Here is a 24,191-nt window from a genome sequence, read left to right on the forward strand (position 1 = left end):
TTTGTTTGTTTGTTTTCTGTTCGTACTCTAATGTACTCTAATTCCATTTATAATTTTCCAGTTAGCTCCAGATGTATTTTATCTTTCATGTTTTCTCTCTTTCTACTCCTGTGTTTCTTTTTCTCACTTCCTCTCATGCTTCCGTACATTATGTTGAGATACTAAATGCATTTTCTTCCTCTCTCGTGCTACTCTAATTCTGAACTTTTCTTTAACTGAGCTGACAGATAGGGAGGAAGCTAATTGGCCATTATGTCAGAAGTCTTTGTGCATGCTCTAAACACTTACGATAAGTATGGCTAAGTGGTGCTTGTATAAACATGGATGGTTATCTTTCACAGAGAGACTATAGCTCTGTGTGATGTGCCACATTGGATGCAATGGTTTTCTCTTTGAATAAATAGATTTCTGGGACACAAGTTTTTAGTACCCTTGAGGCTAAACGTCTCAATCACTTTGGATTTTACTGATGCACTTTATGGCGAGGTCCTGCCAAGTTTAGAAGATATACTTTATTAGGTATTCTTGTTCTTCTTGTCCTTGTTAATACAAATATCAAATTGGCAAGTCACATGGCAGCAATTCAGTGCATTCAGGTTTGCAAATATGGTCAAAATGACCTGCTGAAGTTCAACCCGAGCTCTGGAATGGGAAACAGAAGTGATTTAAGCGACTTTGAATGTGGCATGGTTGTTGGTGCCAGACAGGCTGGTCTGAGTCTTGTTGATCCGCTTGGATTTTCCCACACAACCCAACCCTCTCAAGGGTTTACAGTGAATGGTCAGAAAAAGAGAAAATATCCAGTGAGCAGCAGCTGTCTGGGGGGGAAATGCTTTATTGATCCCAGAAGAGCGTCTCTGAGGGCACAGCACATCGAAACTTGAAGCAGAGGACTAAAGCAGCAGATGACCACACCAGGTGGGACTCCTGTCAGCTAAGAACAGAAAACTGTAGCTTCATTTCACACAGGATCGCCTTTTTTAATGAGTTTTGATTTGTGCTGCAACATCAAGAATTTGCCATAAACAGCATGAAAGCATGGATCCATCGTTCAGGTGCCTGAACCAAAGAAGACTTTCTTGACATAATTTGGGACCCTTAGTGCTGTTGCTGACCTTGTCTATCCCTTTATGACCACAGTGTGCCCACCTTTTTATAGCCTTCTCCCTCAGGATAGTGCATCATGTCACAAGCTCAAATCATCCCAAACTGGTGTCTTGAACATGCCAAAGAGTTCACTGTACTCAAATGGCCTCCACACCAGGCCATCAGATTTCAATCCAATAGAGGACTTTTGGATGTGCAGCTGACAAATCTGTAGCAACTGTGTGATGCTGTCATGTCAATGTGGACCAAAAGTTGTGAGGAATATTTCTAGCAGCTGGTTGAAGCTATGCCGTGGAAAAGTAAAATGGGGGTCCAACTTGCTGCTAGCAAGGTGACCGTGTTTAAAAGTGAACATGACTAATCTCACATAATTAGATATGTTACTGTGTATGTCAGATTGAAGGAGAGCTACAGTGTAATTCAGAGCTCCAGCTCTGTGACAACCAAAAAACCAACTCTATAGCCACCAAAATTACTCTGAATTTCATCTAGTTAAATCACTTTCACTCACTGACTTAACACCTTCCCTGGTTTTTAACTGTCACAGCTAACTGCCTGAGCCTTACACCAACCTTTATCACAACATAACCTCATTTAACCTCAACCTTAAAGTCAATTATTTACTCTAAAACAGTCGTTTGAAGGCAGAACAGAACATAAAGTCTTCATCCCATATTCCCAAGGTCTACAATTCACACAATACCATACATGTATACACACTCAGTGTTTTTTAGGGTGTGGTGTTAGTCGTGGAGTGGACCACTGTTGTTGGTCTCTTATCCCCATTAGCTTGCTTTGTTTAAATATCCCTTTCTTCCTGCATTTCTTCTCATACTTGCATTATTTTTGTTACACTCTCTTCCTTTGTGGAAGTTGGAACAGAAACCTCGGAAAAAGGAGGGACTTGATGGGTACAGTAACAGAGTGACCAAAAAGGTATAATTAGCTACAAAGGGAGCACGAGTGGTTTGAAAACACTGACGATTTAAATGAAGGGTTCTCTTTTAAGTTTACATCTACTTTGAGGATGGGTTTGCAGGATTGTTTTCTCGGACAGAATTTGATCCCCAGTAGGGATTAATAAAGGTTTAGTTATGCTAAAGTACCCTTCAGCAGTGGTTAAAAAAAAACATACAAGCAAATAACTCTAGGTGTAATTTATGAATTTCCAGCATGTAATGGAAACATTTTCCTACTTGTATGAATAGAGTCTTACAATTAAAAAAAATAGTTAATTTAACATTTTTGGCTGAGACATTATAGGTTTACACTGTTGACTGAAAGTGTATCCCTCTGTTGTCGCGCCAACTCCCTCATTTTGCATGAGAGAATGATCCCGGCACCAGATTACAAAGTTCAGTGAACATCACCCAATACATAGTCCCAAATTTATACTTATTTTACCCACAAATGCTACATAAAGCTATGTTTAAAAGTGTGTTTGATTTGTTGTATACAAATGGGGAGTTACAGAGTAAGATTTTTTATTTAGAGGCCGTGTCTCTGAAATTCACTTGTGATGAATAATGAATTAAGTGGTGATTAATCTTTGCAAAGCACGGCTAGTTTAGATTATATTATTCACTGATCTATGTGTGTGTAGTATATCCACTCTGTGGAGTGATATGCAAAAGAAATAAGTTTCCCCAGGCTTGTATATGTACTGTGTGCAATCTCCGCACATACAGCCATGCGGTCCTGTGAAAAACTAAGCACATTTAAGGATTTAGTCGCTTGTAGGACCACCTTTAACAGCAATAACTTGAAGTAATAGTTTTCTTTATGACTTTATCAGGCTTTTACATCGTTGTGGAGAAGCTTTGGCCCACTCTTTTTTACAGCATTGCTTTACTTCATTGAGGTTTGCGGGCATTTGTTTATGTTGAGCTCTCTAAAGGTCCACAGTATTTTAGTCGGGTTGAGGTCTGCACTTTGAGTCGGCCATGCCATTGCATTGTCCTGCTGCATGGCCCAAGTCAGTTAGTTGGTCTACACTGAAATATACCAGGGCTGCTAGATGGATTTGGAACATTTGTGTACTCCCAAGAAGATGATTTTTTGAATCTTCTTGTTCTCCCTTGCATTTTCATCTAGTGAAATATCTTACCGGTTATATAAACTTGCTATGAAAGTTATTACTACTATAATAATAATAAAGTGCAAGTAGTCTTTCTGAATTTGAATTCTGAGTTTTTTGAGCAAAATTGGGTCATTAGTTTAAAAAAAAAAATGTGAATTTGTCTAAAATATTGATGTTGGGACCAAATAGAACTGTATTGTGTTACAGTAGCATGATAGTATTACATTTCACTAACTGCTTTTTTCCTTACAGTCAAATAATTAACCTTGATGGCATGTGCTTTCAATTTTACAGAAAAAAAAGCGTGCAATAGCAAAACCTTAAGAGCACACAGCAGTCTGGATAATAACTGCTTAAGCCATCCATCTATCCCTCTCTAAAGACAATATGTCTTAAACCTGATGCAGTTGTTAAATTCAGTTTATAGTTGCTGTAAAGTATTTCAGTCTCAGTTTATTTTCTTCCCAAATGACCATCTAGTTGACATCAAGTAGGTCACCAAACCAAGAATTGAATCTGTAGCAAGTGTGTACTTACATGCAACATTACACAAATTAAATTACCATTTAGTTTCCACCTTTGGTAAAAGCAAAGCTGTTAGTATATTATTTGTTTCACTGAACATGTTTACCAAGTAAATAACAATATCTGTTTTGTGTTATGTGCCTGTTGTTTGCATACGTACTATACCATAATGCTTATATTACGTATAAGAAGAAGTGGTCATTATTAGATTCAAAGTGGGGTGGGCAGATACAGACAAATAAAAAGGCACTGAGCTGTGGACAATCTGTACGGTGGAAGGGAACACTCTGTCCTACCACTTTTTATTCCCGCCCCATACTGTAAATCTCAGTAATGTGTGAGGCCAGCAAATACTCTACAGCACTGACCACTGCTGGGTCTCTGCGGATTTATTTTTCTCTTTTTGCAGAGACCGAATAATAAAAATGGCTTTGAATGTTTTAGTTACTGAATTTCACCCTGCCTCTGCCTCTTCACCTCCTTTCAGTCCACTTTAACCTCTCTCTCTCTTCTCTTTTCACTTTTAGGAGTCCCCTCAGGACAGCGCCATCACCAGGGACATTAACCGGACATTTCCAGCTCACGACTACTTCAAAGACACTGGAGGAGATGGACAAGACTCCCTCTATAAGATCTGCAAGGTGAGACACTTAACACACAAGGAGGAGGTTAATTTTTCCTCTGAAGTCAGCAGAGGGCATTATCCAGGCAGTCATTAAAATGGATTCACACAGTGCACAAAGCTACTGCAACAGCTGTATGCCAAATGAGGTGTAAACCATTTGGTAGCAGAACTGCAGAAACAAGTCGGCAGCACTCTTTTCCCCACTCTCCCCCACATTAACTTCTGCTGCGTGTAAATTTACAGCTTAAAATACACAAAATGAAGAAATAATAGGGAGTGATAAACTGGGTCAAGAACAATAGTAGTAATACTTCGCAGTGCTCTTCAAGGATATCGGGCCAGTGGCTTAAGTAGAGATGATTAAAATGACGCTTCCACTTATTATAAATGTTAAGCTTTACTATTAGTGAGCAGTTGAAAGGTTTTCAAGAGGCACTCCAGGGGATAATCTGATATGTTTGCATTTAAAGATTACAATGAGTCATTTTTTTTAGTTTATTCAATAGAAAAAAGAACATCGTACTCATAAATAGACATTGATTAGTGTATAATTATATCTTCCAATAATCAGTGCATTGTCATAAATTGGGAATTAATCCATTAAAAATACATAGGAGCAGGGGCTGCCATGTTTGCCATGTTGCCCCACGGTCTGAATACAGCAGCTAAGATGGGCGTCGCTGTTCCGCCTAATTATGTTTTATGTTTCGGGCTAGAGGTCGGCCGCATATGTAGTACGCCTCATAAATTACTTTTAATTTAAAGATCACAAATAGGTATTTCAAACTTTATTTATACATGGATATTTTAATTATCCCATTCTTACTATGTCTGCCTCATCCATTTCTTCTCTCTCTGCTCCCTCATTTCCACCTCATCCTCTTCCTCCTCACCTCAAGCCTCATGCTCTGAACACATGAAAATGTGCATAAACATGCTTGTTTTTTTCCTGATATTGTCATCAGATTAGACATGCGACCGTCCCATGTCCGGAACGAGCTGGCTGAACAGCAACAGCTGGTTATGAGCCAGCTAATGTAAGCCTAAACGTAATGTCAACTAATGCTGGGACCAGATGCCCTAAAAATCTTTGCAACTCTTAATTAGTTTTATTACAGTCTCACATCGTGAGGGAGGTTATTCACCGAGTGTCAGAATGTCAGATCCGCTTCAAAGACGGTCTCAATAACGCCGGCTAACAGTGACCAAAACAGCAACACTTACTGACAACTCACCTCAGTATGAGACAGAAGTGAGTTTCACTGACTCGTCGACTCGTATCAGACTCCTTTCACAAAGTTTTACAGCCTCCTACAGTGTGAATAGACGCGGACTCCAGCTGAGATAAATGGAGGACTGACATCCTGTACTTACTTCAGATGAATGGCGGCCAATCTGCAATCTACTGATGTCTAGCAGTGATATTTTACACAGTGTACCTTCAATGTGCACTGCTAGTTTACTTTTCTGCTTATAAAAGGCAGCATTTTGTGGTCTTTGCATGAAGTTTTTTCCTTTCCCACTCAACTCACTTCACTGCCAGACGTTTATGCACCACTACTGCAGGTCATTAAATTTTGTTTTCTCCCTCCCATAGATTGTTTTGTCCCGTCTCCCTATCCTCTCTTCCTTCTTTCCTCTTTCCCCTCACCTGCAACCACTCGAAGCAGATGGCTGACCCTCCATGCTCGTCTGGAGGTTTCTTCCTGTTAAAATGGATTTTTTCTAGTCCTACTGCTGCTCTTTGTGGATCGTCTGATTTTTGGGGTAGTCTTTCTAACACTGTAGGGTCTTTACCTAAGGTATAAATCACCTTGACACAACTGTTGTTGTGATTTGGCTCAATATACTAAATGAAATTGAATCAAAGCTCAAATTCACATAATATTTAATAAATCTTTTAAATATTAAGAAGTATAAATAGCTGTAATAGACAGCTTGTGTCCTGACATAGATTTGTAAACTCACTCATGAAGTTGTTTTTTATAACTGCATGTAATTACAGGTGAGAAACAAGCAGTTGGTTAGCTTGCAGCCGTCGTTCTTGATGAAACCTGCCAGAAATAAAAATAATCTCCATGTGAAATTGAATCACGTTTCTCTGGAATACGATATAATTACTATGTAAATGACTGGCTCCACAGTAGGTCTGAAGAGCAGTAGTTGAAGGTGCCAACGCTAAAATCTACCGCTCATTAATTTACTTTCTCACTGGGTTACTGGGTGGTTCAGTGAGTTCATAAGAGTGAAAAGCAAAACAAGTTTTTAAATCGAACGCGTAGTTTGGTGTGCGCGTTTGATTCAAAACATTGGTGTTTTGATCATCGAGCATCTGTGCTCTCTTTCTCATGAAAGCGAGCACGTGCGTCAATAATATGCATACATACATCTGAAGCTATACCTCCATAATTCGTCACGAATGTCCCGACTGCAGTGCGTTCAGTTTTTAGTTTCATGTCATTTATTATGTATAACTCAGGTGGGGACATCCATCTCTTCCCAGACAACCACCTCCTCAGGTGTGTTTAAATAATTCAGCGGGCCCTCCCTCTCCTGCGTGTATGGATTGATCCACACTTTGTCCGTTTGATTCATGCTCATAATTTGTGTTTGTAGCTCAGTAGGCCACTACAGCCCTTTTGCCTGATTCTCTCCCTAGCTCCCAAAGCAATTTAATACATAACATTTATACCAACATTTCTTTCAGACCCCTTTTTTCTTGCTTTTCTGTTTGTTTCTGAATCTATCCAGTTAGACTTGATTTCTTTAGGTCCTATTCAGTCTTTCTTCATTATTATACTGCCACACAGCTCATACACATTATAATTTAAGTTCTCTGTAGCCAAACCAGCGTGCTGAGGGTGAAAAAATAAGATATTTGTTTCATTTTGTTTGGCTTACTGTAATTGTGGGCAGTCACTGGCTGTTCTGTTGATGTGTTTTGTTTAATGTTTTTTTTAGGCTTATTCTGTTTACGATGAGGAGATCGGGTACTGCCAGGGACAGTCCTTCTTGGCTGCAGTGCTGCTGTTGCACGTGAGTTTACATACCAGCATGTCCAGGAAAAAAAAAGTATTTCAAATATAGTGTCATAGCTGAGCGGGGCTGTTTTATTTCCTTTGACATCGATACCCTTCCAGCTTTCAGAAACACTGGAGGATTGGCTTAATTTATTACATCCTCCATCCTATGTTTAATGTCTCTCAGAACTTGGTCAATAAGTACCTATAAAAGGAAATTTTAGAGATTTTATTTGTTTATGTAATGCAGACGGCAACATTAAACCACCTGCCTAATATTGAGTAGTTCTCCCTTTGCACTGCCAAAACAGCTCTGACTCTCTGGGGAATAACCAGGTCCCCTGTAGGGATGGGCTGTGTTGTCTGGGACCAAGCATATCCTACAATTGCTCATTGGGATCTAAGGTGTTTGGAGTCCAGACCAACTTCCTAATCTTGTTGTTGTGTTCAGGAGTATATGTCGCAGTAACCCCCACGCATGTGTCTCTAGCAAAGGTTTTAACAGCAGAACTCTGCATAGTCATAAGGCTTTAATGTTGGGGTTGATTTTTTTTTTTTTTTTTTTTTTTGTACAATATGGTCACAATGATCATCTGAAACCTGTAGCTTGTTTTAAAACTCCTCTGTGGTCCAGAGAAATGCCTACAGTGCCACCTAGTGTAGAAACAATGGCCATTTTTATAAAGCATCTGACCAGAGGATTTTTTAAAGTGACATTTTAGAATTACTTGGGGCACTTTGCAGTTAACTTCATGTGAAACCCTTGTTTTCAGCATGACTGAACTGACTTAAGGCACTAATAAGTAAATCTCTCGGTTTTCTTTAGATGCCAGAGGAGCAAGCATTCAGTGTCCTGGTGAAGATCATGTTTGATTATGGGCTCAGGGATCTTTTCAAGCAAAACTTTGAAGATCTTCATTGCAAGTTCTTTCAGCTTGAGAGACTTATGCAGGTTTGTATGATATAAACTTGTATAACTGAATGCTCTGCGCACCTGTACACTGATATATACTATTATATTATATAATGTAATACATAAGACCAGCAAGGTGTATTACTTAGCATTTAAGTAGAATTGAAGTGACCTCTTGCTGCTCTCCTTCCTTTCCCCCCCATATGCTATCTTTTTTTTTTCTTTATTACATCTTCCTTTTTTCCCCTCCTCCACATTCTTCAATCTGCTTCTCTAACCCCATGTCCTTTTGTGTCTTTATTGCTTTTCTTGCTTTCAACGTGTCTGTTCCAGGAATATATACCAGACCTGTACAACCATTTCCTGAATGTGGGCCTGGAGGCTCACATGTACGCCTCACAGTGGTTCCTCACTCTCTTCACAGCCAAGTTCCCCCTCTACATGGTCTTCCATATAATCGACCTGCTGCTGTGCGAGGTTCGTAATCTAAACACAAACCTCAGTGACTTCAGTCGACAGAGGTAATGACTTATTAACTCATGGCATAGAAATGCCCTCAGCTGTTAAAGGCTGATGGGGTGTTGTGGTTACCTTGCCAAACCGGCAGGTGACATGATGTGACATGTCTACAAAAAATATTGGAGGAGTTTGAATCTCTGTGACCTAAACCTTAAGGTCAAGGTCAGAGGTCCAGTCTTCTGAAAATTGTTTGAATTGATAACTCAAGAAGGAAATCACCTCGGATTCTGAAATTAATTTTATACAGTGGTGTGAAAAAGGGTTTTCCCCTTCCCGATTTCCTTATTTTTCTTTTCTTGTCACACTAAAATGTTTCAGATCATCAAACAAATTCAGATATTAGACAAAGATGTCTTGATGGATGCTCAATCATCCAGGTAAGGAAATCCCAAAAAGTTGATTCGATTCATCTGGATGTAGCGTTTTTAGTGGAAGAAATGTTTCGTCACTCATCCAAGTGACTTCTTCACTTTCAGCTGAGGTCAGCTTCTTGATCATTCATGTGAAGAATGATCTGCTAGTTTCAGTCATTATGCAAATATATTGTTTACTAAAACTGAACTCAGCTTTCCAAAAAATTGGGTTAATCACAGTTAAGTCATGATTTAACAAGATGGGCAATTGCTTTTCACACAGAACCAGGTAAGTTTGGATAAGTTTTCTTCCTTAATCAGTGAAATCATTGTTTAAAAACACAATTTATTTGGGTTATCTTTGTGTGATATTAAACTTTGTTTAATGATCTGAAACATGTAAGTGTGACAAATATAAAAAACTGTAGTAAATCAGGAAGGGCGCAAAGAGTTTTTCACAGCACCGTAGGTACCATAGACACCTTTTTTTTTACCCTGGGAATTGAAACTCTGAATATAGGGAAACCCTCGTCTCATTAATCTGCTGAATGATGTCAGTCCAGTGATGGTGGAAGAAAGCAGCAGGACTTGGGATGTGGTTCAAGATTTAGGAATTTATGACCAGACCCAGGGAGACTTGTTTCAGATCACACAATAACTCAGACCAGGGTAAAGTCTGACCTTCCGGTGTAGCGGTCCAAGCTGAGCAGCTGTCTTCAGATCCTGTGGAGAGATATGAAGTTACCCCATTAAGTCAGACCGCTTTAACAAATCATCTGGGAAGAAAAGGAGCAGCCGCTGTGCTTATCCACATACTTAAACTTAGTAAAAGTATATCCCTAGAAACAAGCACACCACTTAAGTATGGGGTTTTATTATGAAAGCACTTTAGGTGTTTTATTTTTTCAAGAATAAGCATATGAGACAAAGTTTGTGTGATTTTTGTCAGTCGCTTTTTTCATTAAAACATCAAGCAACAGTAATTAATCAATTCATTTTGTTTTTTTCCCCCCCTCAGGGCATTAGTGTAATCTTCAATGTGGCCTTGGCACTTTTAAAGGTAAGAAAGCCCAGACAAAAAATGAATTATTTTATTTTTCAGCCACACCAAAGTGAAAATAGGACAGCAACCTCCTTGTGATGAGGTGAAATTGGTTGATGATTGTGTGTAGATTGCATTTGTGTTGTTGGCAACACCCTCAGCATCTGGGTAAGGTATTTATGCAGGTCGCCTGGCAGGAGGCAGCCTGTCTCCAACTCAGACTGAGACTGCAGTCACTCTCAAGCAGATTGGTGAAGGTTTGCAAATAAGTTCAGTCTAATTTTTAAAACACAAAAGTTGCTTTCAGCATGGCAGCTGACTGCAAGTGGTTTACTGACCTGGTCCCCGTCTTCGACGTGACCATTGAAAAGTCAACGAGATCTCAAGTTCATTGCAATAAATTTGGTCGTGCTGCTCCAACCGCCGTCTTCCTTGGTGTGACTGTAGCATCAAACTAATGCGCATTCAAAGATGGCCAGAAGCTTTGAGTGGAAACAGAAATGGAGAGGCTGTGCCAACAGAACCTCAAATTCTAAAAGGTTTATGCATGTGAGACATGTGCAGCCTCACCCCTCTGTTCTGTGCTAAAAGCAGTGCACGTGCTTTTTGTTAAGGGGACGTTGTGCTTGAAGAACACAGTTCCGTCCATAAAATAAACAGGCAAAATAAAAAAAATCTGTGGAACAACTTTTATTTTACCATAGATTTATAGACTTGGCCACAAACACAGTCTTTATCTTAGTGCTCATGTGTTCCTAACCAAACCCAGTATGTTGTCTTAAGAATTGTTTCTTCATTTAACAAAAAAGGAAATGAGTCTTTCCTTGACAGGCTGTTTAGGCTTTAGTAATGTAAATTTATGTCTAATTTACCTTTTATCTGCTTTTCCCCAGACATCGAAAGATGATCTAATCCAAACAGACTTCGAGGGTGCTCTCAAATTCTTTCGCGTCCCTGTTCCGAAGAGGTACCGCTCCGAGGAAAACGCAAAGAAACTGATGGAGCTGGCCTGTAGCATGAAGGTTAGTTTAAAGCAGAGCATGTAGTACTTAAGATAGTAGACTTGTGTCTTATTGTCATATTTTGTATAAATAAGAATAAACAGGTGATTTTCTTAAAATATTCAGAAAACCTCAAACCCAACTGAACAGTAAATTATTAAACAAAATATATGGTACCAAATATGTGATATATGATCATTAGTTGATCATTCACAGATCATTATGCACAAAAGTAAAAGATTTTTTCAAGCAGTATTTCTCAAATACCACTAGGGGTCACTGCCGTGCTTTACCCCAACCTTAACAGATAAATCAAACACACATGTCTTTTTCAGTATCTCAAACAGGCGCACTCGCACCTGTGTCCTGACCCGTTTTGAACTGTCTGGCCTAGTTTAAGGGACCTGACTTTGAAGGTAACTTTGGGCAGAGATATTTATTTGCACAGACTCTGTAAAGGAGCCAGCAGGCCGAGAGATTTGAAGTTTTTGCTTCTCAGTTAGACAGCTGGGCAGCAGGCAGATCATATAATGATCTTCAGCAAAGAAATATCCGCTGGAAATAAATTTTGAATTTAAATCATAACCACCAGAAAAACACAGATTTTCTAGCTTATACTCCTTTTGGCTTATTTGACTTCTTCTATATGCTGTCTTTGAGTATTACACTTATCTGTGCTGCTTTTTTTCTTTAGGGATTCCCCGTAGCAAGTATGTTATCTGGCAAGAGAAAATAATTCCAAGAATTCATTTGAGGTCACTGACTACTGTAATGACTTCACTGGGAATTAAATCTCAGTCAAGGCAGAGTAATTTGAAGCTTGGATAGCAATGTGGGGTAATGACTGGCTGTATCAGTAACTAACCTGAAATGACTGAAGATACTGGCTGACTGGACTACAAATTGTTCTGGGTTGCAGCTGTGTTGGAAGCTTTATCTCAGATTTGACTTTATGTGATCTTTTTCCAGGTACACCCCTTTTTTAAATGTATTTATTTCATTTCGGGAAGTCAAAGTAGCAACAATTAGGTCGCTTCCTTTAAGGTGACCGGAATCTTGAAATTAATTATAAAAAATGTCTCCAAATTTATTCTCGTAGTTCAACTTTCATAACTTTCTTCGTTGAATGTCAAATTTATTCCCTTCCCCTTTTTTAGTTTCTTAATGTACCCTAATTCATATTTTTAAAATAACCAACATTATTGGAAAATGAACATATATATAAAAATTCAACATCCTGCTTCCTAAGTCATTGAACTATAAGAGATACAAAACCTAAACAAGGCCATTTGTATCATCTAAATTATATTATCTGATATATATCTTATCAACTTTACATTATATTCACAGCAGTGTTAAAGCAGTGCTGAGTATCTTTCCAGGTTGGGAGTCTGCAAACTATTTACTTAACTGCAGTCAGAGGTCATTATCATTATTAGATTTTTAAAGTCAGTATGAGATAAGTACTTGTGTTGTGCATTCAGCTCACAAACTGTATTCAAGACATAATCTCAGGGTCAAACCAGGTCATTTATGTTGTCTCAGTGTGCATTTGTTGCACCAGCTTCCTCTTCTCATCTGCCAGCCTTGTGACTTCTAATGCTAATATATGCAAATTACCCCAGAAATTTAAATAAAACCATAAAAGTTTGAATTTCTTTCTTGGACACTTTTAAAAAAAAGTTTGGTGCGTCAAAGTTTTAGCTTGTGTTCATACCTTATAGTTCTGTTTTTGAGCTACTACACATGAGCATGCGTGTGCAGATATGTTTGTGCACCTACATACAGTATTAGTAGTTGCAGTTGATTGAAACCTTTCAAAGTGAAAAATATTTTCTGTTTATAAAAAACTTTGGACTCGGGAGGTTTGTGGATACTCTCTGTACTTCATTGGCATTTTAATTATGAGCTGTTGGAGAACCAAATTTTTGCCGTAGATGTGAGAAAAAAGACAATAAAAGGATAGATGCATTAGAGACCTGCTGCCCTGAATAACCTTCTGTACTTTGTGGAGGAGAACGTGCAACCAAACACACTGAGAGAATGCATAAAGACACATAAATCGGAACAGCATGAAGGTCATGCTACATCATTAGGTAATGAATGTTGAGATTTCAACATGGGGAAAAGTATATAGTCAAAGTATGCAAACACTGTAGTGCATTGATTGTGAACCCTTAACTAAGGGCATTGAAAATCCACACATCTCACACATGTCTGCATCAGGAGTGGGCGATTACTTTTCCCAAGGAGCCACATGATAAGCTGGGTCTATCGTGGAGGGTCGCACCAATGAGATGACTTCAGTTCTCCTCAATATTAATTTTATCTCTTTATAAATTGCTACTGGTAAGATTAGATGTTACAAACAGTAGCAAATTGGCCAATAATACCACCCCGTGTGTTGTTACATGTTATTCAAATGCATGAATAAATAAAGCTGCAGTCGAGCAAAGATTAAAAGTCTTCTGTCTTTGTTTGCAAAAGACTTGAAAACCTCTCCACTGGCCGTCACATTAAACCAAACTTAGTGAGCTAGTTGTATTTCCTTTCTTCATCATTTGTTGTTTTACTCTTTCTGCTCAACAGATCAGCCAGAAGAAACTGAAGAAATATGAAAAGGAGTACCACACCATACGGGAGCAGCAAGAGCAACAGGAGGCCCCCATCGAGAGATATGAGGTACGTGGTTTTTCTAACAAAATATTTCAGTCCCTTTTCTTGTCTCGATATGTTCAATACGGGAAGGTTAAAAAATGATGAGTATATTTTTCTTTAAAAAAATAATGGCAAAAGGAAAAAGAAACCAGCCAAAACAAGAATGATATGCTCCTCCTATTTAGCATAAAGCAGTCTCATCCTTCCTTTTCCAGGAAAAAAATGTCTGGCACAGTGCATCACTTAAAATAACAATAAAAATGCGGCAGAACAAAAACTGCATGGTTCATAACAAACCGTTATTCTGTTGGACTTCCTCTTCCTCCTCCTCTTATGTCTGTTGTTTATCTGCTGGGCAGGGCATTTAAAAAAACAAAACAAAAAATGTTATATCATTTTTGTTAATGTTGGTTCTTCTCACGTGTCACTCTAATCTTTCCCCAGAATGTTTTGATCTTTCTCCACTACCAAATACACAGAACCGTTATTTCTTTTGGCTCTGTGCATTCATTGCATTGCTCTGTGGTGTAGTGTTTAATAGACTTGCTTGGACAAATCTGCCATGGCGACCCCCTGGGGAAAAGGGGTGTGGCATAAAGTACCTATACATACCCATGCTTCAGTATTGTTTGGCTTGTTTGTTCTGTTGGCAAAATGATATGTTTAACACTGAGAAAAGTTTTAAAAGTGTAGGGGTGTTAGATGTTGCTTATATGGCAGTCTCAGCTCATTGCTGGCTAGTTACTAAGTCTATATAATTCAACTTTTATAGATATAAATTAGATGTTATTGCTGTGAAATTAAAAAGATGGCATGCTCTCATATAGTGCTGTAGGTGCATATTATTTAAAAATACATTATGAAATATTGTTCCATGCTTTTATAGCTCATGTTTTTGTTGAAATTTAAACATGCCTTTGTGGTGGGTTACTAAATGACTTACAATTTACAAAACTTTTCAGCAGTAAAAATATTTTTTAAAAATTATATCTGTTCAGATTAGAGTTCTTCAGAAAACGTATATTATTAGAATTAGGATGATACAGATCTCGCTTAACTTTTGTTTATATTGTTTTCTGTCTTTTTACATAGTAACATTATTATTTTAGTGGTTGGTTGGTTTAACCATTTCAGTATTCATGAATTATGTGTCATCCCCACGATTACCACATAGCAGTAAAGCAGCGACTATATTCTGTGACATTCATAGCTGAACAAAGTAAATCTATATTTCTTGTGGACCTTGACAGTCCTTGTTCAGCAAATAAAAACTACAAGGCCATAGAAAAGCCATTAACTATACATTATGTCATTTCAAGGGTAACAAGATGGTTTTGTACACTACAAGATCATCCATCACTTCTTTTTTTGTGTGTGTGTGTCCAAAGACGTGTTTTGATCTTGGGGTGTTTCTATTTTTGCCATATAAGAGGGTTTCATCCGCTCTACGCTAAAGCAAATGTTCGCGCCAGTTTGAGTCATAGTAGTGATAATAAAAGGCGAGCTGGAGTTGTGTAGTCCACACTTTAATACAAGGATATGCAAATCCATGTACAAATGGATCAGGATCAGACGGCTTAAAAAGAAGAAAAGTGACACAGACATGAAATGTTTTAACAAAGATGGAAACGTTGACCTAGAAATAGAAGGAGAGGTGTTAGAAATTGTGCTAAGTGCTCCGACTTTATTCCCACTACAGCTGTAGATTGCTGTTAATGATGTACAAACCGGTTATGTCTTGTTAAACATTACAGACATCTCTTACTTTGCGGCTACGTTTTCACCTGATCAGAGTGAACTTTTATACTCTCGGTTTCATATGTGTGTTGTCACATCGCTCTGGAAACTGCTGAACCAGTAAGACATGTTTGCACAATCAAACTTAACTCCATTTCCTTGCTCAGCTATCTCAGCGCTTTCCTTCCTCTTTGGTGGATCGTCACTTCTCCGTGTTCAGTGTCGTCTGTCTTAAACACTTTGATTATTTCATTCTTAACATTTTTGTGTTGATTTGTGGTTGTTTTTCTCTTTTCTTCTTTCTAAACACTGCTTTTTTTTTCTCTTACATTCACCATCTAGCGGGAGAATCGGCGTTTGCAAGAGGCCAACATGCGTCTGGAGCAAGAAAATGATGACTTGGCACATGAACTAGTTAGCAGCAAGATAGCCCTGCGCAAAGACCTTGACAATGTAAGCCAAAGAAGAAGAATATTTGTGTATGATTGGGTGGGACTGTTAAACTGACATTTGTCACTTCTGTTAGAACATCTAAAAAAAGGTTATAGCAAAGATGATAGCGCAAGTGTTTTTGAACAGAAACTTTTTTTCCCCCAATTCCTTGAAAAGAGAGAGAAAACTAAGAAGAAAGTAGGGCGACTCTGACTTTCATTGACCTACTGAGCACTGGGTTATGGTGTCTTTTGTGTGTCTGTGCATGTGTGTGTCAGGCCGAGGAGAAAGCGGACGCCCTAAATAAAGAGTTGCTGCTGACCAAACAGAAGCTGATTGAGTCGGAGGATGAGAAGAGGCGGCTGGAGGAAGAGTCTGCACAGGTTAGAGCATGTAACGCGCTCTCATCTAGAGTGAAACGGAGCCAGGGGAAAAAACGTTTCCTGCTGATGCCTAATGTGTTTGTTTTTCCTCAAAATGTCATAAGAAACACAGGGTTACAGGAAGCAACTGCTGAAACAGAAGTCGAAATATTAAGGTGACCTGCTATGACTGAGCAGTTTTTATTGTGGACAGGTCCAGGATTCACAAGAAATATTGCATCGGCTGATTTACTCTCAATCAGTGAAGTTCTGTTTGTCTCTGTCGTTTGCAGGGTATGACAGCCTGTGTGGAACTGCTTGTCTTTGAAACAAGACCGCATTTTATACTTTCCTGAGCTAGAAGCACAGCTCATAGTGAGCATGAGACCAGATTTTTTTCTGACCTCAAGTCTTTACAAAACAGCCGTTATGTGATGAATATACCCCTGTCATACCTGAAGCCTTACATCAGATTTGGGAAATGTTAAGCACAGCCATCTTTTTGTACATGTTCTTCTGGCTGTATATTTGCTTCTCAGCCAGTTTCTCTGCATGAGACACATCCACATATTTTCAATTACAGAAATATTTTAAGAAAAATAAAACCACTGGCTCGCTTGAGACTTCATGTGTGGAGTTTAATGTTCTCCCTGTGTTTGTGTGGGTTCTCTCCGGATATGCTGACTTCCTCCTACATTCCAAAAACATGAACAGGGTTAAGTTAATTGGTGATTCTAAATTGGCCAGAGGTGTGGATGTGAGTGTGTATGGTTGTCTGTCTCTCTGTTAGTCCTGCCAGAGACAGGCGACCTGTTCAGGGTGTACCTTGCCTTTCGGCGTATGGCAGCTGGGATAGGCTCCAGCCCAGTCACAACCCAAAGTTAGATAAGTGGAAGAAAGAAAATGGATGGGTGCTTGCTATTGCTACATTCTGAAAGTGTTACAAGCAATTCGATTATTAATGATACCTACATTAATATGTTGATGACCTACATACAGTAAAAAACAAAATATACTATTCCATAGGAATTAAGAGAGTAATTAGCAACCAGGTGTTGCTAATCAAATGCACTTGATTAACTGATGATCTACAAATCTAGCCATCTCTGTAAATTAAATTAGTGGAAGTCCCAGCAAGGTTAGACTGTTTAATGATCCAATACACTACAGAAACCCAAGAAGTACATTTTAGACTTTAGGTTCAGTTAGCACCTTAAAAGTTAAAGTTCATGACCACACAATTTAAAAAAACATGACTGAACAGTCGATTAGATTTACAAAGTTGCCTCTGAACAAACCACAAGATTTCTAGACCAGTACCCTTTGGACAGATGAGAGCAAATTGGAGCTAGTTGGCTATAATGCACAGTGCCACTTTGGCAAAAACCAAACGCTGTATACAAACATATCCGCACAAGTACCTCATACCAGCTGTCAAGCACAGTGGTGGAGGCGTGATGATTTGGGTTTGTTTTGACATTTACAGGACCTGCGTACCTTGCACTCGTTAAGTCAACTATGAAGTCGTCTGTATACCAAAGTATTTTAGAGTCAAATGTGAGACTACGGTTTGGCTGGATTGGATCATACAACAGGATAATGATTCCAAGCACAACTGCAAATCTGCAACAGAATGGAAAAGAAAATAGTCAAGTTTGTTGCAATGGCCCAGTCAAAGTCTATTTTAACATTTTAAAGAGGGCCGAATGAATGCCCACAAACCTCAATGAACTAAAGGACCATTATAAAGAAGAGTGTATTTCTCCACAACAATATGAAAGACTGATAAAGTCATACAGAAAATTATTATTATTGCTCCTCAGTGTTGCTCTACAAACTACTGAATCATGTTGTGTACTTAATTTTTCATGGCTGCACAGAACCCTATGGAAATTTAAGTTTCACATGATACTATAATGTCCAAAGGTAATCCATTATCTTACAGGATTCTCTCTGGAATAAAGTAACTCATCTAACTACTTTCACTGGCCATACATATCCACCTGATAATGTAGTGACAACATGAGCCAAACAAAAAAGCTAGTTGTTGCTGTTTTAATGCTGCAGTGCTGGCATCTCTTCCTCCTTAATAGGCCACCAGTGGTTGTGCTAAGCTTGCAGTTGCCCTTAATCAAATTTGAAGTAGAGCTATTTGCAGCAGACGGACCCTTATTATAACTTGGCCAATATTTGCATTTCACTGTGGTTCTTTTTTCTTTTTCACACAGAAATTCAAAATGAGTTGAAATGTCAAACACCTTACTAGCTGAATTACATGTGCAGGCTGATAGCAGTATGCACCTATCGGGAGTTGGATAGAAGTAGAAATGATTTAGGATTTTGTAACGTTTTGAGCTGTAAATTCTTATTTCAGTACTGCTCATGTTTAATAATGGTTAGAAGAAAACTATGGTTTCTCTGTCCAGATCATGTATCTGTTGCTACAGAAATGCAATAACTGTTCCAGTGAGAGAAAAAAAGATACAGAATCTCATTTATTTTAAAACTGCATTCCTGTATAGTCAAACCTCAGATATCAAAGGTTGTCAGTCTTTGATGGTTATTTTTTCAAGTTCAAGTAAAGATTCTCTTTGATGGAGAGTACAGACCCTGCTGCCCTCTGATCCTGTGCATGTTTCACGTGGTCCTCCAAGTGTCTGTAGTGTTGTTGAGTTTGTGTAACTGTGACTGATTCATGTGCTTGAGCAGAGGTTGCATAGAGGCCATGACATTGCCCTGAACTTAGTGTCTGCCAATACCTTTCCATGTCTCCTTTACATTTCATGGCAGTCACACAGTCTCTGGGGCCCCACTTCTGTCCTTGGCCTCTGCTGTGTAACAGCCTAACTGTATCTCTGTGTTTTATCTACAGCTGAAGGAGATGTGCAGACGAGAGCTCGATAAGTCTGAATCAGAAATTAAGAAGAACGGGTCCATTATTGGAGAATATAAGCAGGTATGTACTGTGTGCCTACTATATGCCTACTTTCACTTTTCAGTTTACTGTGTGCAACTGAATAGTTACATTAGCAGGTCTAATAATAGTGTTTCCACTTTCATATATGTGATGTAAGTAAAAAAGTGGAAACTGTCACACAACAGTTTTTATCAAGGTTCTCTTGAAGCTTATTTTGGAAAAACAAACTTATTTTAGTTTGTGTTTTCCATTTAGTTCAAGCTTCAAAACCACATCTTTACTCCCCACCCTCACAGACAGGTGGATCATAATGCATATACACTCACCGGCCTTTATTTATTATTATAGGTACATATTACTAGTTCCTCTTGGACCCTCATTTCTCTTCCGAGCTAATGTAATTCGTCATTGCATAGTTGCTGGAAACAGTCCTCAGAGATTTTGATCCATATTGGCACGATAACATTACAGAGTTGCTGCAGATTTCTCAGCTGCATGTCCATAATATGAATCACCCCTTACACCACATCCCAAAGGTACATTATTGGATTGAAATCTGGTGGCCGTGTAGGCCATTTGAGCATATGTCATGTCCAAAATAACAGATATGGTGTGTTATTTGATGGAATTCTATGATAGGCTGTGGTGGCCCAAATCAGCATCATTTGGCACTAATGGGTGCCAAGAAAATATCCTCTTTACCATTACACCACCAGCACCAGCCTGAACTGTTGATCCAAGGAAGAATGGATCCCTCTTTTTAAGTTGTTTATGCCAAACTGTGAATCCGAATGTTGCAGCAGAAATGGAGACTCATCAGACTGGGCAATGTTTTTCTTCTAATGTGTTGTCCAGTTTTGGTGAGCCTTAGCAAATGCCTCAGTTTCCTGTTCTTAGCTGACAGGGGTGGCACCTGGTGTGGTCTGCTGTTGCTTTAGTCCATTAGCCTAAAGGTACAATGTGATGTGCATTCAGAGATGTTATGTGCATACCTTGGTTGTAACAAGTGGTTATCTGAGTTACTGTTGCATTCCTATCAGCTGAAAGTAGTCTGGCAGTTCTGACATCAGCAAGGCAAATTAGTCTAGAAAACTGCTGCTCACTGGGTAATTTCTCTTTTTTAGACCATTCTCTGAAAAACCTAGAGATGGTTGTCTGGGAAAATTCCAGTAGATCAGAAGTTTCTGACATGCTCAGACCAACCTGTGTGGCACCAACAACCATGTATCATTCAGAGTCACTTAAATCACATTTCTTCCCCATTCCAGTCCTCGGTTTGAACTTCAGCAGATTGTCTTGACCATGTCTAAATGCACTGAGTTATTGCCATGTGATTGGCTGATTACATTTTTTTTTAAAAGCAGTATAACAGGTATACCAAAAAAGTGGCTGGTGACTGTGTACCTGAAGGGAAATACAAAAATAAGCAATGAATGAGGCAATAGGACATTTAATTAATGAAATAATGTGAGAGTTTAGAATAGGATAAAAATGGGAACATCATAATCACATATAGTGGGAGCATGTTGTATGTATGTTACTCTGGTAGGGACAGACTTTTCACATTGAATTCAAGTCATCCAGAGTTGTTTCATTGTTCATAGTACGCTGAATTTTAAAAATGCAAATTCACCTTTTACACACAATCCAGCAGAGGTGGTGTCGCCAGCTTCTGTTTCTTCATTTCTATAATTCCAACCAAAATGACTACAGTATATATCTGTCAATATGCAATATTGTCTAATCTTATCAAAAACCAAGGAATGGAAAAGTGTCAGAAAATTGACCAAAGCATTTACTGCTGAAATGGTTTCGGGCTGAAATCCACTGAAGTCTCACAGTGACCCAGAAAGAATAATTCAGAAGGTTGGGATAAATATTCAGAGAGCATAAGCTGCCAGCAGTTGGCAGTCTTCACATAACTTTGAGCCAGTGCTTGAATGTTTGTCACTTTTCAGTTCATTTATATCTCGAAGCATAATGCTAATTAAATCCACTCGTTTCTTGTTGACTTTTTTCGTACGCTTGGCTGTCATTGTTGATAAGTTCTGCTTTTTACTCAGCTCAAGTAGCTTCACCAGAAACACCATCATGGTATTTTTATTTTTGGATTATAGTTATGTTTTTGTGTGTGTGACTGAATTGTGAATTAGATTATGTGGAGCTCTGATTCCCTTGAAAGTGAGCTTTTGAGACGCTTTACACCACTTATCTTTCCTTAGCCCGTCTTTTCATATCTAAGCTTCGATCGAGCCATTACCGTGGCAGGACCACTCATAAATATTTAAAAATAATATACTCTTTAAGAGCGCTCTGTTTTCCTTCATTTATCTAGTTTCTGAAGCAGAGCTGTTCCTTAACTGAACCCGGAGCTTTTGATGGCTTAGCCTGCAATCATATTTAAAGTTCCGTCTGTCTGAATTCCTCTTCAGATCTCATCCTGTCACTTCGTGCTTAAATATAAACTCACCCAGATCAAGTGCTATTACCATCAGCGCGGGGACATTATGCAACAATCCACCTCCTATTCCTCTCTGTGGAGGGAAACAGAAATAGAAAGAAGACTAATTTAGGAACAGACCTCAACTTCACCTGAGTCTAAAAATAATAACCGTCAACTGGCTTTGACGGCAAGTGTGAAAACCAGTTATTGAATGTGCCACCGAGGAGAGGAGACCGGATTTGATGGTTTTTGTGTGTGTTATGGGTTTCTAGCTTGCGGTTGAGAGCTGTGTTGAGCAGACTGAAGTGTGACAGGAAGGAAGAGGGTGATTGATGGAGAGAGGGGGAAAATGAACAAAGTGTGTGGAGGGGGAGGGGGGGAACATTCAATCCGCTGCGATTGACAAGTTGAGGAATTCCCTAAAATAGCCTGGGTTGTTTACAACATAGATAATGCGAATGATTATTCACGTAGCAATTTGCTTTTTCAATGTGTGTGAATGCCAAGAGTTTCTTTGGGGGTTTTATTTATTTATTTATTTTTTCCTGTGGAAATATAGCCAAAAAAAGCTTTGTGTGCTAATTGCTCCTCGAGCACATGAGGACAAAGACAAGTCTGTTAACGGTGGAGCTAAAAACGGTGTCAAGTGGTGCATTGCAATCCCCGTTCTAGGACTGGAGCTTTTGTAGATAGATGCAGGCTAGCTGGGTGCTAGCCAGGTGAAGCAGCACGTGCCAGTGCTCGTGTCTCTTGGGTTCTGTTAGCATTGCTTTGTTTTCTCTTTTCTAATTCTGATTGTTTTCCTTGTCGGTGTTTTTGGTCAGTTTTGACTAAATAAATAAATTTGATCTGATTTACTTTTAATGGTTTTAATAAGATATTTTCATTCTGGACAACATATTTTTGTTAATTGGGTGCATCAGCACAATTATCTGCTCCTTGTGGAAAATATGATGAAGTAATTAAGGCTGCATGTTCTTGCAGTTCCTTCATTGTAAGTATAAGTATACTGTTTACATGCAATATTCAATAGAAAAAAAGCAAAAAGTGCCTCAGGCAGTAAAGTTACTGTGGGGCCGGATAAATTATTAAGTGAAAATATTTAAAATAAATAAGCCTGAGATTGTTTTGTAGGAATAAATTGAATATAAAAAAACATTTTTTTTAAATGCCCTCTGGGTCTTGAGCCTTCAGCAGCGAGTGCAAAATCCATTATTACTGTGAAACAGTGGTATAGAAAAGAAACTCATAACAAGGATGGAGAAAATGACTACTGTGGTCATCCTGAATTTAAATGAGCAAAATAAACATTTACAGCTTGCTTGCAGATGGTGCAGCGATAACGATTCCTTGCCCTAAGATTGACAAGTACCCCCATCTTTCACAGGCTTGAAATCCCATCAGAACATATTGTCCTCCTCACTATGTCCCTGTTAGAGTCCTCCTTCTAATTATAGAAAAAAACTGAAGGAGAGTAAAATCCCTGCTGCCGAAATGGGGACAAAAACTGACTGAAGACTTGAATGGCTTAAGGCTCAGCAGCTCGGGTAAGAAAAAAGCAAAAAAGAAACAGATGCTCCACTAGTTAAAAAGGATGCAGGGAGATTAAAACTGCAGGACTACAGACAAAATATCAAAAAAGAAGAGATAAGAGGTCAGTAGTGACGGAGCTGGGTATAGTAACGGCCAATATGAGGGAGAATGTGACAGGATGGAAAGATAGCTGCATGATAAGTATAGTAAAAAAAGAGAGATGAGGGTCACCAATATAATGTATGTAACACAGAGAATAAGAGCAAAAGTAGATGTCGAGATAGATGGACTGTCTATAGATGGCCTGATGTCTCTTATAGGATAACTCGTTGCACTCTGATTTCTCTGTCCGTCTGCAAGCTACAGGAAATGTTTGTGGGTGTTTGTTTGACTCTCACGATGCTTGTAGCTGTTTGAAGGAGAAGGGGGAAAAGGAGATTTGAATATACATAAGGCCTATGACACCACTAATGTACTTAAAGCTAAGAGGATAAAGTCCATACAGACTTATTAACCTATAAACACAGTAGGGGAAACACACCTGTCTGTCTATTTGTTAGCAGTCAATCCACAGTTTTCAATATATCATTTTCAAATCTTGATTGACAGTAGATGCCAACAACACCTTGAGGTGATTTAATTTTGGTAAAAGACACACCAGTTGTGAAAACCAGTAAAAATTGTATATTACCCACAATTTGTTTTCATCTTCAAACTTCTCAACAATATCCTAGACCTTGGGGGGCATGAGCACTTGACCTTGACCTTCATTGTTAGCGATAAAAAGGTCAGAAGAAGAAACCATATCAAGAAATATGTCATACGAAAAGCGATGGAGAGAGTTGTACACCACCTCAATTCAACACCTTACAAGGTCACAATGATGCCATAACTGACTGACGTCATCCTAGGATAATAAAAACA

The 24,191-nt window shown here is 38.7% G+C and overlaps 1 protein-coding gene across 4 annotated transcripts in view; it reads left to right on the forward strand.

The window, feature by feature from the left end:
* The window catches only part of rabgap1 (RAB GTPase activating protein 1), a 75,275-nt gene that overhangs the window by 44,306 nt on the left and 6,778 nt on the right, over nt 1-24,191 (forward strand). For all 4 annotated transcript variants that reach the window (XM_084934941.1, XM_084934942.1, XM_084934939.1 and 1 more), the window contains 10 exons: nt 4,240-4,353; nt 7,299-7,373; nt 8,184-8,309; nt 8,604-8,747; nt 10,161-10,202; nt 11,078-11,206; nt 13,775-13,867; nt 15,923-16,033; nt 16,291-16,395; nt 19,247-19,330. In XM_084934941.1, coding sequence (XP_084791067.1) covers nt 4,240-4,353; nt 7,299-7,373; nt 8,184-8,309; nt 8,604-8,747; nt 10,161-10,202; nt 11,078-11,206; nt 13,775-13,867; nt 15,923-16,033; nt 16,291-16,395; nt 19,247-19,330 — 1,023 coding nt within the window. The remainder of the gene's footprint in view (nt 1-4,239; nt 4,354-7,298; nt 7,374-8,183; nt 8,310-8,603; nt 8,748-10,160; nt 10,203-11,077; nt 11,207-13,774; nt 13,868-15,922; nt 16,034-16,290; nt 16,396-19,246; nt 19,331-24,191) is intronic.

Source organism: Perissodus microlepis, chromosome 7 (genome assembly GCF_051167445.1).
Source record: "Perissodus microlepis isolate ML-2025 ecotype Zambia chromosome 7, ASM5116744v1, whole genome shotgun sequence".
NCBI classification, from domain to species: Eukaryota; Metazoa; Chordata; class Actinopteri; order Cichliformes; family Cichlidae; genus Perissodus; species Perissodus microlepis.